This window comes from Capra hircus, chromosome 8, assembly GCF_001704415.2.
Source record: "Capra hircus breed San Clemente chromosome 8, ASM170441v1, whole genome shotgun sequence".
Lineage (NCBI taxonomy): Eukaryota > Metazoa > Chordata > Mammalia > Artiodactyla > Bovidae > Capra > Capra hircus.
Window position 1 is genome coordinate 62,196,288 of NC_030815.1, and position 17,374 is coordinate 62,213,661.

At 50.6% G+C, this 17,374-nt stretch overlaps 1 protein-coding gene across 1 annotated transcript in view; it reads left to right on the plus strand.

Moving 5' to 3' along the window:
• Positions 1–17,374, plus strand: part of CCDC180 (coiled-coil domain containing 180) — a 64,851-nt gene that overhangs the window by 8,302 nt on the left and 39,175 nt on the right. Inside the window, 11 exon segments of the mRNA XM_013966008.2 lie at positions 523–630; positions 904–979; positions 1,239–1,329; positions 2,546–2,736; positions 5,704–5,792; positions 7,320–7,429; positions 8,442–8,570; positions 8,678–8,788; positions 8,908–9,003; positions 10,998–11,161; positions 12,890–13,009. Coding sequence (XP_013821462.2) covers positions 523–630; positions 904–979; positions 1,239–1,329; positions 2,546–2,736; positions 5,704–5,792; positions 7,320–7,429; positions 8,442–8,570; positions 8,678–8,788; positions 8,908–9,003; positions 10,998–11,161; positions 12,890–13,009 — 1,285 coding nt within the window.

Genomic DNA, 17,374 nt, shown 5'->3' on the forward strand with positions numbered 1-17,374 from the left:
AATAGATGAGAGCTGTATTTAAGGAGAGTTATGTGGCATGGTGAGTCGGGTGAATGGAACTCAGGGTCTTATAAATTAGCCTTTTCACATTAGAATTCCATTCAACTCTTGAGGCCTGGATTCTAAGCCCTTATGAGAAAGAGATGGTCTCTTTTAGAGATGCTTTCCAGTTCTTATTTGTAGCCAAGCACCACTCTATGCTACTTCCCAGCAGAGACTGGTTTTAACCAAGACAAAGAAGATAGGGAGGTTTTTCTTGTTCTGTTTTCAGAACATTCAGTGTGCTGCTCTGGATGCTCTTGCCAGCCCTGAGGTATCCCTCTGCCAGAGAAACTGGCTGGAGTTTCACTACTCCACGTGGGGGTTCAGGTCCCTAAGGGCAACCAAGCCCCTTCCCTGGAAAGGAAGTGAGGGCGGGGCCAGCGGAGCTCCCGCCCCTCTGTGTTGCCTTGGAGACCAAATGTGTTTCGTTGCAGTTGAGGTTGGACTCGCCCCGGCTGGCTTGAGTGGTACTTTCTGCAGGTGTGGCCGCAGCCGGGCCCCTGAACGCAGGGCCTCGCTCCACTTGGTGGGGCTTAGAGGGCCTGTCCCGAGACCGCCGCCGCTCCTTGGTGGGCTTGGGGGGCAGGCGTGAGAGGAGGGGGCTATGCTTCCCAGCAGTCAGTAGGTACGGAATTGGCGTAGCCAGAATCAGACAGCTCCCTCGTCCTCCTCCCTCTACCCAAGCGTCCGTTTTGGGGAGGAGGGTGCTGCGGGGGAGGTCCTCGAACAGCTTTCAGCTCCAGTCAGGAGTTCAAGGCCAGGTTGAAATCTGCGCTGACACTTTTTAGGTACGTTGACTTTCCCCCGAAAGAGTTCGAAAGAGTGAAGTACAAAACAGTAACCGTCATTCTTTGCCCTCAGAGTCAATCTCGAATTTGCGCCTGGCGGTGCTGGGAGACCAGCCTCTTCGTGAGTTCCAGTTAGGTTCGTGCCTGAGGTTTGTTTCCTTTTTGCTTCTTCGCGTCCCTCCCCCAGCCCCCACCTCCGATTCTTCTTTTAAAGTATAAACCCCGAGGCCTGAGAGGGGCTCTGAAGCTTAGAGCTGGAGTGCCTCAGCCCGGGTGGACTCGCCCAGCCTGTCTGCCTGCCTGGAGACACTTGTTCTCCAGGGAGGACTTTTCCTTGGAGGCGGGCGGAGAGCCTTCTTAGTATCCGCCTGGTCTGAGACCAACCCGTAGACAACGGCTTCCCTGCAGGGTTGTCCAGCTCCAGGCCAAGATGTCTTCCGTGGGGAAGGTGACCCAGATTCCCAGCGGGAAGGTTTACCAGCAGATCTTCGAGGCTGAGGTAGGCCTGTCCTTCTATTTCCCCTTTCCCTGGTCCCCTGCTTCCCTCAGCTTCCCTCCCTTAGAAGACTTCCTTGCCTGGGAACCTAATGAAATAAGGGCTTTGAAATTGTGTTGATGAAAAATAATTCTTATTGTGTCCTAAAATGTAGGAATACAAAATTAGAATGTCTGTTCCTGAAAATTGCAAAGTCTATATTAAAATTTAATTTAAATCCCTCAGAAATAGCCAAAATTTACCTTTGGGTGTCCTGGATCTTTTTTCTGTGCATGAAAGCATCTCTGATTTTTCTGTTTAAAAAGTTGGTGTGATTCTATAGCAGTGCCTTAAAACCTCCTTTTTCCCTGTCTACAGTATCTCAGAGAGCTTTCCGTGTCAGTGCAAATTCATGTACTTCACAATGTTTAGTGGCTGCGTAGTTTTTGATATAGGACTTCCTGTAATTTATTAAAGTAATGCCCTCTTGATAACTATATAAGTTGTTGGCATTGCCTTGTCATCTGTAAAAAACTGCACAGATGACATCTTAAAAGAAAAACATACTCAAACCCTTCTTTTGAAGTTCTGTACTGCTTATTTAAAGGGGATTTTTATTCCTACTTTGAGTCCTAAGTAATGCTCTTTGTGGAGGGCTTGGAAATTATAATAGTATAAAGAGACCGTAGAAATTACTCACATGATCCTGCTCCCTGGAAGCAACCATTCTTAACCTTTGGCATATTTTCTCCTCATTGTTTCTCCATGCGTTTAAAATTTTGAAATCATAATGTATAATTTTCATCATAATTTTCTTTTATGCTGTTAATTACTAGGTTTTGTTGTATAGCATATCATAAGCATTTCCTCATGTCATAAAAAATCCTTTGTAAGTCTCATTTTTAATAAATTCCTAACATTCCATTGAATGGAGATACTGGATTTATTTAACCAATCCCCTAAGTTGGACAGTTCCATTTTTCCAGTTCTTTGTGATTATAAAAAATGATGGGATGCACATCTTGGTTCTCATTAAAATTTCTTAAAAGATACCTTCCCAGAAGTGTCTGAATGACCAATATGGGGAGTAGAGAGCCCTCCTTCATGGGGTATGCTGGAGTTGAGGGCCTCCCTCAAAGTGCCTTCTTGCTGGCAGGCTCACACTTGAGCTTCTAAGGTGGCACAGGCAGCCTGGGTGCTAGGGAGTCTACAGTTCCAGCTGGTTCTTCCATGGATTCAGGTGCAGCTGGTCCGCTCCCTGGCATCCTCTAGGAAGCGAGCTGTGGAGCGTTCCATGATCCCAAAGGATGGCAAGAAGCCCTTGATGAAGAAGGTGGATGTTCGTGAAGGCGAGATACTGTCTCCTCGGCAGCGAAAGTGGATGCGTAGCCTACCCAATGACTGGACCACAGAAAACCCTGTTCTTTACAGGTAGGTCCTGCTTTCCAGGCCATAACCCCACACACACCAGGGGTGGTCAGGATTTTTCAAAAACTCAAGAAGAGCTCCCACAAGATGAGTACCAGATGGGAATGAAATCCAGGTACCTCCTCTGAGAGATGGAAATAATAATAATGTCTACTTTGCAGGGCTGTTTCCTTCTCCTTCTCTCCCTCCCTCTCCCTTGACAGGCACCAGGCATGCAGATCCCAACCTTCTGGAACTTGAACTCAACAGTAAATAAATAAGCAGGTCTCCCCGAAGATGGAAAGGTTCTGACGCTGAGGACAGCGGGACGTGGGACAGGAGTCAGGAAATCTGTCTGACACCAAGGACAGCATGGTGGGGGACAGGAGTCAGGAAACCTCCACTGAGACCAGAGGAAGAGGGCAGGGAACCACAGGGCGAGGCTCTGAGGCAGTACCAGTTTGATCTTCTCCAGAAGACTGGAGAAATCAGTGGGCCTGGGGAGAGGAGCGGGAGATGAGTCCAGGAGAGGCTTGCCGGCCATAGTCAGTATTTCGAACTTCACTGGAGTGACTAGAGTGAGCAGTGACTTGCGTTTGTGTGTTTGTTTTTTCTTTAATGGGTACAGGGTTTCTTTTATTCTTTTTTAATTAACTTATTTTAATTGGAGATAATTGCTTTAAATATTGTGATAGTTTATCCATACATCAACATGAATTGGCCACAGGTTTACATGTGTCCCCTCATCCTGAACCCTCTTCCCACCTCTCTCCCCACCCTTTCCCTCAGGGTTGTTTTTTTTTAAGATTTTCAAGCAGTGGTGTGCTGAATGTGGGGGGCTGCAAGGAGAGGCAGAGAGGCCAGGGAGGAGGCCAGGGTAGTCCATGTCAGCTCTGTAGGGCTGTGAGAGGGTCAGCAGGGCACTTTGGGTTTATTTTGGAGGCAGAACCCAGGTGACAGATTGGGTAGGAGGAGAGGGCTCCTGAGAGTCCTAGGTCTCTGGCCTGAGTCCTTGGACGGACAACCATTCCCTGAGATGGGAGCCAGTGGGGTGGGAGCAGGGAGCTGAACTTGAGATTCCCAAACATGCCATGTCAGCTCCCTGAGCTCACACTCCTCAAGTAGGAAGAAAGGATAAGGAGGGGTTGCATTTTCCTTGGTGGGGGGCACTTTGGAGAATGTAGCAGGAGCTGGGCTCCCCCTAGGTTCTTTCATCTCTCCACCAACCATAAATGCTTCTCAGGTGTAGGACTCTGGGACAGGGAGTCAGTCCAGCTCTATCTGCCTTTGTGTTCCCTTTAACCTTGTTGGAGCAGGGATTGACCCACTGCTGGGTGAAGGTCTCTCCCCTGCCCTGCCCTTCGAGTCTCCCCAGGCAAAGTTCCCCTACAGCCCCTGAGACTCAGCACCCTGAACTGTTGGGCAGACCCATTAGCCACCCAGGCACAGACAGGAGGTCAGCACTCTGCAGCCCATGTCCCTGATGCCCAATGCAAGGATCCAGAGGCACAGACAGCTGGGGCCTGACCATGATCCACCCCCATCTCCCAAAGTGACAGTCTCGCAGCCTGCCTGTAACTCCGAATCCTTTAAAGGACAGGCTCCTCTCTGCTGACCTCTTTTCTGTTAGGCCCAGGGTCTTCTGAAGTCTCCCTGTGCTTCCCGAGGGTCCCCTTTCCCCCTGAGTTTTGGCTTGGACCACCCATCATCCCCATAACTGGATATGACATCAGTTAGGAGCTCTTGGCACCCACAGGACCGTATTTGGGGAAAGGCACGTCTCATGGAGGGTGCTGGCATTGTGCCACCTTCTTGGTGCAGACTAGGTCCACTCTGCCATGGATGCGAATCCAGAGCTCACCTCCCTGTCCAGGAAGAGAGATGTGTTTATAACCAACCAGGTCCTGCTCCCCTCAAAGTGACTGAGGTCACTAACTCAGCATCAGCACCTCTCTGAGGGCCTTGTCCCCTTCTTGAAAATTCAGCTAGCTAAACCAGTCAACTTGTACATTCGTTCACCCAGGACAGGACATCTGGGTGAGTGGAAGAGGAACCTGGGGTACGGGTAGATCACCACTAGCATAAACTAGCACAAACTTGCACAGGGCAAGTGACCGAGACGCCAGAGCCATAAGCAGCTCCCATAGTTGGGGTACCCTGGCAGCTGCCTTGGTCCAGGGGCATTTGGTTGACAAAGTTGAGAGATGCGCCTCTGGAGGGTCAGCCTGGGCCCCATCAGCTGCCGCCCTGCAGTCCCCCTTGGTGGTAGGTGTACATGAGGACCGCATCAGACAATGTCTGGGAAGTGCTTCACGTGTTGGGGCCTCAGGCACAGCAGGTATTGCTGAGAACTGCATTTCTGGGGTACTTGTCCTGTGAACAGCACATCCAGGATTTTCATTCCAAAGCTGAGGTTGTGCTCACCCACCCTGGTCCTCCCTGCTGAGACAGTTTGTCCTGGGGTCCCAGCTTTCTCCTCCCTCATCCAGACTTTGTGGACCATGGACCTGGGCATCACAGGCAGGGATCTGGGAGTCCCAGGGCCAGTTTGTCCAGGGACTTCCCTCCCGCATTCCCCTCTCTGGACAATGGGGTCACCCCAGGTGCCTCATCTGATGGGTTGTTGAAGAAGCAGATGAGGGCCTGCTGAACGCTGAGCCTTGGTCCGGCATTCCCAGGCTGGCCAAGCCCCCAGTGGCCCTGTTTCCACATGTGGAAGATGGTTCATGCCAACCACCCACACTTGGTGTGCAGCCAGAATGGAGCAAGCTCCCTGAGGCAGGCCCCTGTTCTCATCTGAGGACTGTGGTGTGTCTGCTGGCAGCAGGTACCCTGGCAGTGTTTGCTGGGGGCACGTCCTTGGGGCATTCTGGAATTGGGTGGCCCCAGGCTATTGCCAATTCCCAGGGTCTCTGTGAACCCCGAGAGCTACCCTGGAGAGGGTGGTGCAGGGGCTGTGGGGGTCAGTGTTTTTCTCTGCTTGTGCCTCAGGGAAAAGGAAATAGCCAAAAAGGAAAAAGCTCAAGAGAGTGAGAACACCATCGCCGCCAGAGAAGTCCGGGGCCTCACGGATACCATTGGTGAGCCTGTGTTCAGCTGTGAGGGCAGAGAGTGCTCCGTGGGGAGCTCCTGGGAGCTCTAATGTAGAAGCACCTGCAGGTCCCACTGTCCCTCTGCTCAGCCTCATAGGAGGCCATCCCCCTGGACCCTCTCCCCTGAATCTTTCCCTGTACCTCCTCCCCTCAGTCTGTCCCCTGCACTTCCTCCCCTCAGCCTTGTCCTCTGGGTCTTTCCCCTGAACCTCCTCTCCTCAGCATTGACCGCTGAACCCTTGTCCCTTGAACCCTTGTCACCCCTTTCCCTGGACCTTCTTCTCAGTGCAGGGAGCTGGGGGAGGAAGGGGGCCGCCTGCACAGTCAGCACTGACTGATGAGACCAACTGGTAAAGGGTGTACTGTAGCTCAATTTTCTGTGATTTCATGGAAGGATCTTTCAGTTGACATTGCTTCCCTTCACACCTTCACACACACATCATGCTTCCCTGGTGGCTCAGATGGTAAAGTGTCTGCCTGCAATGCAGGAGACCCGGGTTTGATCTCTGGGTCAGGAAGATCCCCTGGAGAAGGAAATGGCAATCCACATCAGTACTCTTGCCTGGAAAATTCCATGGATGGAGGAGTCTAGTGGGCTACAGTCCATGGGGTTGCGAAGAGTCAGACACGACTGAGTGACTGCACTTTCTTTCTTTTCCTTCATACCACATTACCCTAGTTTGACTTTATCCCGATATAGAAGCTCTTTTTCCTTGTGATTAAAAAAGTAGTACTTGCTCAATATAGAAAAACAAAGGAAAGAGATAAAGCAGAAAATGGAAAGTCCACCTCCACAGTAGCACGCATTCTCTTCCTAAGAGTGCCCACTACCCAAGAGACCACATAGTGTCCAGGGTCCCACATGTATTCAGGGCACAGCAGGGCACAGGGTAATAGAACCGGCCTCTCGGCTTCATCCCGAGGAGTAATTGACTTAGAACAATACCTAGGAGTGGTAAGTGCTTTTAAGTGTCAGTAATTCTTATCTGTGTATATATTTTCTTCTTTAAAACTTCTAATTAAAACCTGCTGCTGCGTCACTTCAGTTATGTCTGACTCTGTGCAACCCCATAGACAGCAGCCCACCAGGCTCCCTGGTCCCTGGGATTCTCCAGGCAAGAACACTGGAGTGGGTTGCCATTTCCTTCTCCAATGCATGAAAGTGAAAAGTGAAAATGAAGTCTCCCAGTCATGTCTGACTCCTAGCGACCCCATGGACTGCAGCCTACCAGGCTCCTCCGTCCATGGGATTTTCCAAGCAAGAGTACTAGATGGCCCTATTCTATATATACCATTTGGAACATTTTTCCAGCATTCAGTTGTATATGCAAGACTTAATTCCCTATAGCACTTAAGGATCACCTTCCTTTTCCTTGAGACTCTGATACTGCTGGCCTGCTTTGGGGGTTGGCATCTCCTGAACTCAGGCACTTGCTGTCTTGCTGTCTTCCCCTGGGTGCTCTGACCTCACCTTGACGCTCTGAGGGCAACCTCATCACCTCTGTTGTTCTCTAGTTCCTGAGAGGATCAGTACCACCACCTTTCAAAAGCAAGGAGATTCCAAGAGAAGGGGCTACGAGAGTGCCCTGGTGAGCTTTAAGGAGGAGATCGCTCAGATTGGGATGGTGAGAATTTTCCCTCTCACTCCCCTTCTGTTCCTGGGCCATTCCAAGGGGAGGGTGGGCTTTGTACAGCACCCACTGCCCCTCCCCCCAGGTCCTCAGTGGCTCACCACAGTGTAGACGGATGGTGTAGACAGAATTGCAGGAGTCATGTTTGGATGGCTCATGGCAAGTGCTGATGGTGAGCACAGCCCTATATGTCAGGTACTGTTACAACCCCCCTTTTACAGGTGAGGCCCAGAAAGTCCTGCCTGATTTGGCACGTAAGGGCCAAGTAGGAACTGGACTCTGTGTCTGATGCTTAAGCCAAGTCTTTGATCACCCTGCTCAGTCCTGCTAACAAGGGGCCAAACATCCTGCCCTTAGGCACTGCCCTTACTTGGCTCCCCATTCCTTTCCGGAGACTTTGTCTGTAACCAGACTGATCCCTGGAATATTCCCTAAAGAGACCTTTTTTTGCCCTTTTGGGTCCATATCTCTAGGCCCTAAATCACACTCTCCACTTCTGTGTGAATTCCCTGTGGGAGATGGCTGTAGACCCAAAGCACCAAGAAGGCACTCTTCCAGTCTGCTCCTCACTTTTCTAATACATCCCAGTTGGACGTGAGCTCTGCTCTCACCATGAGCTCTGTGCCTGTGGTTACACAACCTAACTGAGCCTCAGTTTTCCGATCTGAAGTACTCTTGGAATTATTTCTTTGGCCACTTCTTTAATGAATGCTTGTGGAGCTCCAACCAGGGGCCAGGCATAAGGTCAGCACCTACTTCACAGGCTGTGATGAGGACCAAGTAAGTCTGAGGACAAGGCCTCACACATGATATGTGTCCCAAATGGTGCTGCCCTCGTGCTGTGGCTGGCAACAATGAGTAAACCTTAACTCTTAGGTCTAGTTACGAGTTACTATTTTTGAGAGGGGACCACAGCTGGCACTTCCCTACTATAGGGTTGGGGAGGAGTCCTTCCTGTCCCAGGGGTGTTGATACCATAGCCCTCGCCCTCCCTGGCCTGTTTTAGGAAATGGAACCTCTCATCTTGGAACCAGGAGCACTTCTTTTAAAAAAGCTGGCTGAGTCTGATGAGGATGTGAACAATCTCTTCAAAAAGGTGGAAAACGACAGCAACCTGGAAGACCACTCCATCCAAGTAGGCGTCTCCCTCATGGTGGGGCCTGCCCCGCCTGTGTCCGTTCCTGCTTCTCCTTCCCTCTGTCCCGCCCGTTCTCACAGTCCCACCCACACTTCTCTGCACAGACCCTGTTGGAGCTGAGGGATCAGGTGGCCGAGAAGTTCCTGCTGCAGAAGCAGCAGATCAAGGAGCTGGATGAGACACTGCACTCACTTGAGTTCTCCCGGGTAGATAAAGTGAGCTTGCCTCCAGATGGGCTCTGGGCGACTCTCACTTGTGCCATTTATGGGGCACCACCTGTTTTCAGTCCTCTAGGAGAAGAGAGTCGCTCACTGTGGTGCCTTGTCATTTCTAGCTAAAAAGCGTGTTGAAGAAATATGTGGAAATCATAGAGAAAACTTCCTACCTCATGCAGCCCGACGTGTATAGGCTGATCAATAAAGAAGCCATGGTGAGTGGTTTTCACGTGAACGGGATCAGCCTGCAAGAGCAGGGCCACAAGGTGCCCTAGAGCCTGGGTCTCAGCAACGATGGGCTTCTCATAGGTAACATTTCCAAGTAACTCAGGTTGGCCACGTGAGTTCAGAACCAGAGTCTTTGTTAAGTACTTCCAATGGAAATCCCTCCAGTACATTTTGTGCTTCCCTGCCATGTTCATCCTAGTGAACCTAATACAGTGTCAGCAGTTTGACTGATGCTGATCCTGCGAGCCCCTTCGGGGCTGTGTCTCAGCTACCATGTGCAGTGCAGTGTGTCCGTGACAGAAGCATGATCTCCCAGCTGTCGTGGACTCAGGGTGGTGTGTGCACTTATAAGTGACCTCAGCACGCTCTGTATCCGTGACAGAAGCATGATCTCCCAGCTGTCGTGGACTCAGGGTGGTGTGTGCACTTATAAGTGACCTCAGCACGCTCTGTATGTCTAGTCTCTCCAGTGGTTCTTGTTTCCTACTGCTGTCTGTCAGTGCCTGTTGCTGAACCATGCCTGCCCCTCTGGCTCTGCTCCCACTGCTTCCCTGTCCACACCCCAGCCTCCCCCAAATGCTTCCTTTGGAATTGAAAAAAAAAACAAACAGGAAAATCAATGCTATTCATGACAGGACACTTCTTCTGGCTACTCAGAGGCACATTTTCTTATGTGGGTTTCTGGGTCTGGTGCAGAAAGCTGGGCTTGCCAGGTAACGGGCCTCCTGGCAGCACGCAGAGTAGAAGCAGCACAGTGTTCCGAAACACAGATGGGCGCCAGCCCAGGTGTGTGCCTCGGGGTCCTGGACAAAGCGTGGACCGGGAGTAAGCACAGACCCCCTCCTCCACAGTCCAGACAGGAATGTTCCCGAAACTGCTGCACCTGGAACTCCGTGTCCGTAAAATGAGGACAGTGATACTCAGGCACCAGTACTTGTTGGGAGGGCTACATGAGAGGGCTCAGCAGTGGCCCCTCTCATTTGAGACATGCAAGAGTTCCTCACTTTGAATTAACCACTTGCTCGACTAGGTGTGCCAGAGTTAGCAGTCTCCCAGTTACATTTCGGCCTTTGGCTTCGCTAGGCCTATCGTCCACGGAGCAGCTGGTGCTTTCTCCTTGCTCTGTGTGCATCGATCTCTTTTAACTCCAGCAGCACCCTGTGCTGTGAAGAGCTTCATCTTCACAATATGGCTACAGATTTGGAGGTTCAGGAAATACTTGCCAATGCCCCCCAGCTAGGAACAGCTGTCATTAAACCTCAGCTTCCAGTGGAATTTCATTACTGGAATTTCTGCCCGCTGCGTGTAGCAGTTCTCAGCCCTGCTCTAGGGCGGTGCATAGAGGGCTCTGGGACATGTATGGAACATTTTTGGCTGTTCCAGTCCTTGGGGACATGGGAGAGGCTACTCCAGTTGAAGGGGCTGGGGAGGCTGGATGGCAGATGAGTACCACCCAGTGAAGAATCGTCTCCACTGCCATGCCAAAGGTGCCCTTGGGAGGACTGCTAAAGAGTGTTCTAGCACTGACCTCATTTGGTCATTGGGTACTGGTTCTCATCACAACCGTGTGTGACTGGTCCCTGGTAGCATGAGCATTCTGCTGTTGGAGCAAATTTGTAAGAAGAACAGACACTGAGAGCCTGCTGAAGTGCTTAACTCTAGTGAATTTAGAATCACCTTTTTAAACAGTCTGAGATGGCCTTGGAGCTGGGTTGAAACTCACCTGACCAGGATTCACTGTTAAGCCTTCAGGATAGACCCTTGTCACTGTCTGTAGCTGCTGAACCCCAGGCAGCTTCTTTGAGTGCCCAGTGACCTCCCCTCCCCAGTACTCCTCAGATGCTGCCACCACCCTGCTCGGCACTCAGCCCACAGCTCACCCGGCCTCTCTCCAGCTGCCCACCACCCCTCTCCTACTGAGCCTTGTTCTGACCTTGGAGAGCCCCCACTCCATCTAGAACCTGCCCACCTGTGACCGCAGATCATAAATCACGCCCTGCTGGGCAACCGGAGGGCCCTCGCCCAGCTGTTCGTCAACCTGATGGAGGCCAGGCTGCAGCAGGAGCTTGACAGCCACCGCCGCTGGCAGGGCCTGATGGATGCCTGGAAGGCTCTCAAGAGGGAGGACCTAGTGCAGGGTTTCAGGTCAGTGGCTGCCCACACTGCGGAGGCTCTCCCCCCCAACCCCCACCCTGCACCCCCGCCAGCGTGGGTCAGTGAGCAGAGTGCGTTCTCCCTCCCTTTATCATCACTTTAAAATGCGGTTGCTTTTTCTGATGGTAAAAGTAATAGGCGCTTTTTTTTTTCCCTTAGAGTCAAAATAGAAGTATAAGGAGAAATTAAAAGTCACCATTAGTTTCTCATCACAGTGAGAAGCACAGCTGATATTTTGGTATTATTTTCTCCCAGGCTTTTTTAGACCCATATTGCGTGTGTGGATTTGTGTCTTATTTTCTTCATACACATTTTCTCATACGCATCTTCTTGAAAGTGAAAGTGTTATTCACTCAGTCGTGTCCGACTCTTTGTGACCCCATGGACTATAGCCCACCAGGCTCCTCTGTCCATAGGATTCTCTAGGCAGGAATACTGGAGTGAGTTGTCATTGCCTTCTCCGGGGTCTTCCAGACCTGGGGATCAAACCTGAGTCTCCTGCATTACAGGTAGATTCTTTACCATCTGAGCCACAAGGGAAGCCCAAAAGTGAAAGTGAAATTTGCTCAGTTGTGTCCGACTCCTTGTGACCCCATGGACTATACAGTCCATGGAATTCTTCAGGCAAGAATACTGGAGTGGGTAGCTTTACCCTTCTCCAGGAGATCTTCCCAATCCAGAGATCAAACCCAGGTCTCCTGCACTGCAGGTGGATTCTTTTCTAGCTGAAGCCCACTGTACAAGTGGTTTGAAAATGTTAGCCTGATTACCCGCCCATTGTCCACTCTTTACTGTTACTGGGCCAAGGAGAATGGCCATCCCTCAGGCTTGGACCACTTCCCACCCTGTGGTAGCAAGTTTCACTCTTGGGAGGGAGGGTGAAGAGAGGGCCCATCTCCAAGCTTCCCCCATCAGGTGGCACTCTTGTTAATACTGACGCAAAGGCCATGGAGGTTTTGGCCAGCAAAGAAGGCTTTCTTTTGCTAAGAAAGGGACACTTGGAACCAAGATGTCTAAGGTCACCAGAGAGTGTCTGTCTGTGCTGTAGGTGTGGTGGCGGGAGCCCGCTGTCCACCCGCATTTCTAAATGGAGACCACCGGAGTCTGACTCTAGGGTGGATGGAGAAGTGTACCGAGCTCTCACTGCCCCTGTACTTTCTCTGTGACCGTGGTCAAGGGCTTAAACATTTTCAGGCTTTGTCTGCAGATACCATGATGGACTGGTGACAGGGTTTCAGTGATGATCAACAAGATGCTCTATGGAAAGTACCTGGTCCAGGCCTGGGCTTGGATCAGGAAGGTTCAGACATCAGTAACCATCATGGACAGTGATGGGAAGAGGTGACATTTACTGGGCATTTCCCAGGAGTGAGGCATGGTGCTAATGGTTTTGCTCACATTATCTGGCGGGGTCCTCACAAGTACCACTTGAGGAAGGTATTGTCATTACCTTGACAGAAGAGGAAACCAAGTTTCAGGGAAGGGGTGACTTGTCCAAGGTCACAGAGCTGGAGGCAGCAGTCAGGACCCACACCTGAGCTATGCCTGCCGACCCCTCTGTTCTTCCCTCCTTTCCTGTGTCCCTGAGGCCTGGATGTGGGGAAGGGGTTGGGAGTTGTGTCAGGGTGCTGAATGTTCTTACCATGAGTCTCATGCCTTCTCTCCCACCCACCCTGCCCCTCCTCTCCTGTCCATGGTCCAATGTGTCTGGACACCCAGTGAGTTCATGGCCAGTGAGAGGATCCAGACTCCTCCAGCTGTGAAGAAAGAGCTTGAGACCATGATGAAGAACCAGAGCATCCTGCAGCAAAAGCGACTGGACCATCTGTGCACCATCTGGTACAGCAGGAGGGGAGGGCCCTCTTGGGAGGGGCACCTTTAGGGGTCCATGGGGGAGGCAGGCAGAGTCCTTACTGTTGACTTTGCTCTTGAGGTGTTGTCCTCCAGACCAGGCCATCTCCCAGTTCTCTGGCCCTGGGCTAGTCACCTGGGTCCACGTTCTGGGGTGTCCCAGCCCCAGTAGCGACAGGGAACGCGACACATTTGCTGCAGAAAGAAGTTTAGTGTGACTCTGCCAAAGAGCTTGGAAGGAGGCAGTGGCGAGGGGTGAGGTCAGAGGAGAGTAGGGGAGTTGGAGGGGAGCCATGTCAGGGGGTGGACTTTTTCCTGAGGGCAGTGAGGAATGGAGTGGTTCCATCAGCTCTGCAGTTTGGAGCATGGATGGAGGGATGTGAAGCTGAAGGCCCAGAGGTTGGTAAGGAGGCTGCTGTCATCAGACAAGGGCCCTGTGAGAGGGTGTGGACAGATGCTTTGCTTAGACCTGTGTTCACCAGCTCTGATCCCACGATAATAAGCTGCATGGTGGGGGCATGCTGAATGTTCTCGATCCTGGAAGCCCACAGCCCTGGGAGTCTGCAGCGTCCACCCTCAGCAGTAGGATGGAGCCTGCATGGTCCTGCGAGGGAGAGACATTTCACATGCTGGGAGCCATGCACCTCATTGGTCCCTTTCATCCCGGTCACTCTGGGATACAGGTTCTTCCCATCACTTCACCACAGAGCCCAAGTTCTCCTAGGATGTTAATGACTGTTAGGACCCTACACAACTCAAGCCAGAGAGACTCCACCAGGATGGGTAGGAGATGCCCAGGTGCAGCCACATCTTCATGCAAGCATGAAATTCACAAGGTGGATAAAAATCTCAACACAAGGAAAAGTGCTTTTGTTGTTTTCTATGACTCCACTTGGGCTTCCCCAGGTGACGCTAGTGGTAAAGAACCCTCCTGCCAATGCAGGAGACATAAGAAACACAGGTTTGATTCATTGTTCAGGAAGATCCCCTGGAAGAGGGTGTGGTAACACATTCCAATATTCTTCCCTGGAGAATCCCATGGACAGGAGGCTGGCAGGCTATAGTCCATGGCGTCGCAAAGAGTTGGACACGACTGAAGCAACTTAGCACACACACGCATGACTTCACTTATTTCTGACATTGAGTCCCTGTTCATAAAGGTGGGCAAAACTTAGTCTTTCTTGGGGATCTTGCCCATCAACAGAAAGCCAGGGAATCCCACCCAGAGCCAAGCCTGGGGAGTTTGGTCGTCAGTGTTTGGTCCACACACATTGTTGTTCAGTCACTCAGTTGTGTCTGATTCTTTGTGACCCTGTGGACTGCAGCACGCCAGGCTTCCCTGTCCTTCATTATCACCTGGAGTTTGCTCAAACTCATGTCCATTGAATCAGTGATGCCATCCAAGCATCTTATCCTCTGTCACCCCCTTCTCCTCCTGCCTTCAATCTTTCCCAGCATCAAGGTCTTTTCCGATGAACTGGGTCTTCACATCAGGTGGCCAAAGTGTTGGAGCTTCAACTTCAGCATCAGTCCTTCCAATGAATTTTCAGAGTTGATTTCCTTTAGGAATGACTGGTTTGATCTCCTTGCAGTTCAAGGGACTCTCAAAAGTCTTCTTCAACACCACACTTCAAAAGCATCACACATGCTACTGGGAACTGCTGCTGCCTCCACACAGATGGATGCAGGAATCTTGAGGAGACTTCTCTGAGCCCCTGAGTTCTCCCATCCAGGCAGCCATTTCTTCCAGAGGCCTGGGTGTTGTAGTTGCTCCAGCAGTGCCACCAGGAAGCAGGACCCACCTGCTGGCACTGCCAGGCACCCGCCACCCTGCTCTGTCCGCCCCTTCCCAAGCCCCTTTCTATTGGGTGAAGAGAGAGCGCTGGTCCACAGCATCCTCTTCCTACCCAGGGCTCTCTGCCCAGTCCCTCAAATGCCTGCTTCTCACCAATGCTCTCGACTCCCCTAAGCACTTAGACTTTGCAAACCTAGCAAGAGTTCTAGGCTGATGTCTTTTCTGCCCCAGCACATCCTTCATACAGGCTGCGAATGTGGAGCTGGCTGCTGCCCAAGTGGAGTGGAAAGCTGGGGCCAAGCACATGGAGAAAAACACGTCCTTTGATGCTTCTGGCCACAGCTGGGACATACCGTATAGTGGCAGTGTCTTCAGGCAGCGTGTGGAGCTGGGTGTGTGATATGACCTGGCTTGGAGGAAGTCGTGGGCCGTTCTAAGATATCAGAAGCAAGAGCACATTTATAGGACATAGGACTCAGCAGTGGGGATATATAAAAAGGTGAAGTCAGGACAGAATTCCAGTGTCTGGAAGCATTGCAAACACATACAACTTAAAGGTTAAGTTGCAAAACCTTGATCTCAGAAATCCAGTGAGTGTCAAGCGAAGGTTTGGGTTTGTGGTGTTTGTGCAAGCAGGTCTGGACAGCTCCCGCAAAGCACACCGTGTAGACCCCACTTATTTCTCCTTCGCCTATCAGTAGCTAGGGAGCCTTCTATTCAAGCCTGAGGAGCTGTCCAGGGAACTAACTGCCTCACGTGGGACCTCAAGCAGGCCCCACATCCCATCCCAACCCATGGCTACAGGCCTTCCTCTGGAAACCCCAGAGTCCCAGACACCCGGCAAGAACCTTTGTTCTGGCTCATGCCAGGCCCTCTGTAGGCTTGTGGGTAGTGATGGCAGAAGGGTTGGGAGTTAATTATTAAGATTCCCAGGGTCTCTCCCAGGAGAATTTCCATGGATTTTCTTGGACCCAATAAATACATGTACATATAATTTTTTAAAATGAAAATTTCATTTTGGAGTAATGTTAGATTTATAGAAAAGTTACAAAGATAACACACAGAATTCCTCTATATTCCTAATCCAGTTTCCCTAGGATTGTCATCTTACCCTGCCTCTGGATGCTTGTTAACACTAAAATTAACTTAGATGCATTTTCATTACCTATACAACACACTGTTTTGAATTTCACCAATTTTTCCATTAATATCCTTTTTCTGTTCCAAGACCCAATCTAGGACACCACATTGCATTTAGTACAATGTTTAGACTTGAGATCATGCCCTGCAAACTCTTGTATTTTCCCTTTTGCTCTTTCAGTTCAGTTCAGTCACTCAGTCATGTCTGACTCTTTGCAGCCCCATGGGCTGCAGCACTCCAGGCTTCCCTGTCCATCACCACCTCCTGGAGTTCACCCAAACTCATGTCCATTGAGTTGGTGACGCCATCCAACCATCTTATCCTCTGTCGTCCCCTTCTCCTCCTGCCTTCAATCTTTCCAAGCATCAGGGTCTTTTCCAGTGAGTCAGCTCTTTACACCAGGTGGTGAAAGTATTGGAGCTTCAACTTCAGCATCACTCCTTCCAGTGAATATTCAGGACTGATTCCTTTAGGATGGACTGGTTTGATCTCCTTGCAGTCCAAGGGACTCTCAAGAGTCTTCCAACACCACAGTTCAAAAGCATCAGTTCTTCGGTGCTCAGCTTTCTTTATGGTCCAGTTCTCACATCCATACATGACTACTAGAAAAACCATAGCTTTGACTAGATGAACCTTTGTTGGCAAAGTAATGTCTCTGATTTTTAATACACTGCCTAGGTTTGTCATAGCTTTTCTTCCAAGGAGCAAGTGTCTTTTAATTTCATGGCTGCAGTTACCCTCTGCAGTGATTTTGGAGCCCAGGAAAATAAAGTCTGTCACTGTTTCCATTGTTTCCCCATCTATTTACCATGGAGTGATGGGACCAGATGCCATGATCTTCGTTTTTTGCTCCTTACTATCCCACTATAAGTAGGCTGCCCAAGACCATCTTGGGCTACATGTCTTGTCTTGGCATAATTGTTCTTAGCATCCCCCTTTCACTGTCGAAATATCCTAATGTAGACAATAAATAATATGTCATATTCATTTTTTTCACACCACTAAACACCACCTGAAACTTAATGACTTAAAGCAACAATCAGTTTTTGCTTCTCATGATTCTGTGAGCCAGCTGGGTAGTTTCCCTTGGCTGGGGCTAGATGGTCCAGGATGGCCTTGCTCCTGTGTCTGGAGCCTTGGGTGGGACAGCTGGGGCCTCTCTCCACTTGCTCTCTCGCCCTCCAGAAGGCTAATCCAGGCTTGTAGGCATGGTGGTGGTGCTGGTGCTGGGGAAAGAGCTCCCTGCAACAAGAGAGGGCAAGCAGAAGTCTCAAGCCTCTGCTCAGACTGGTAAATACGCTGAGACATATTTACTGGTGTCTCATTGGCCAAAGCAAATCGCATGGCCAAGCCCAGAACCTGGGATGAGGAAATAAACTCGACCTAGTAGTGGGAGGCCTAACAATATTGACAATTT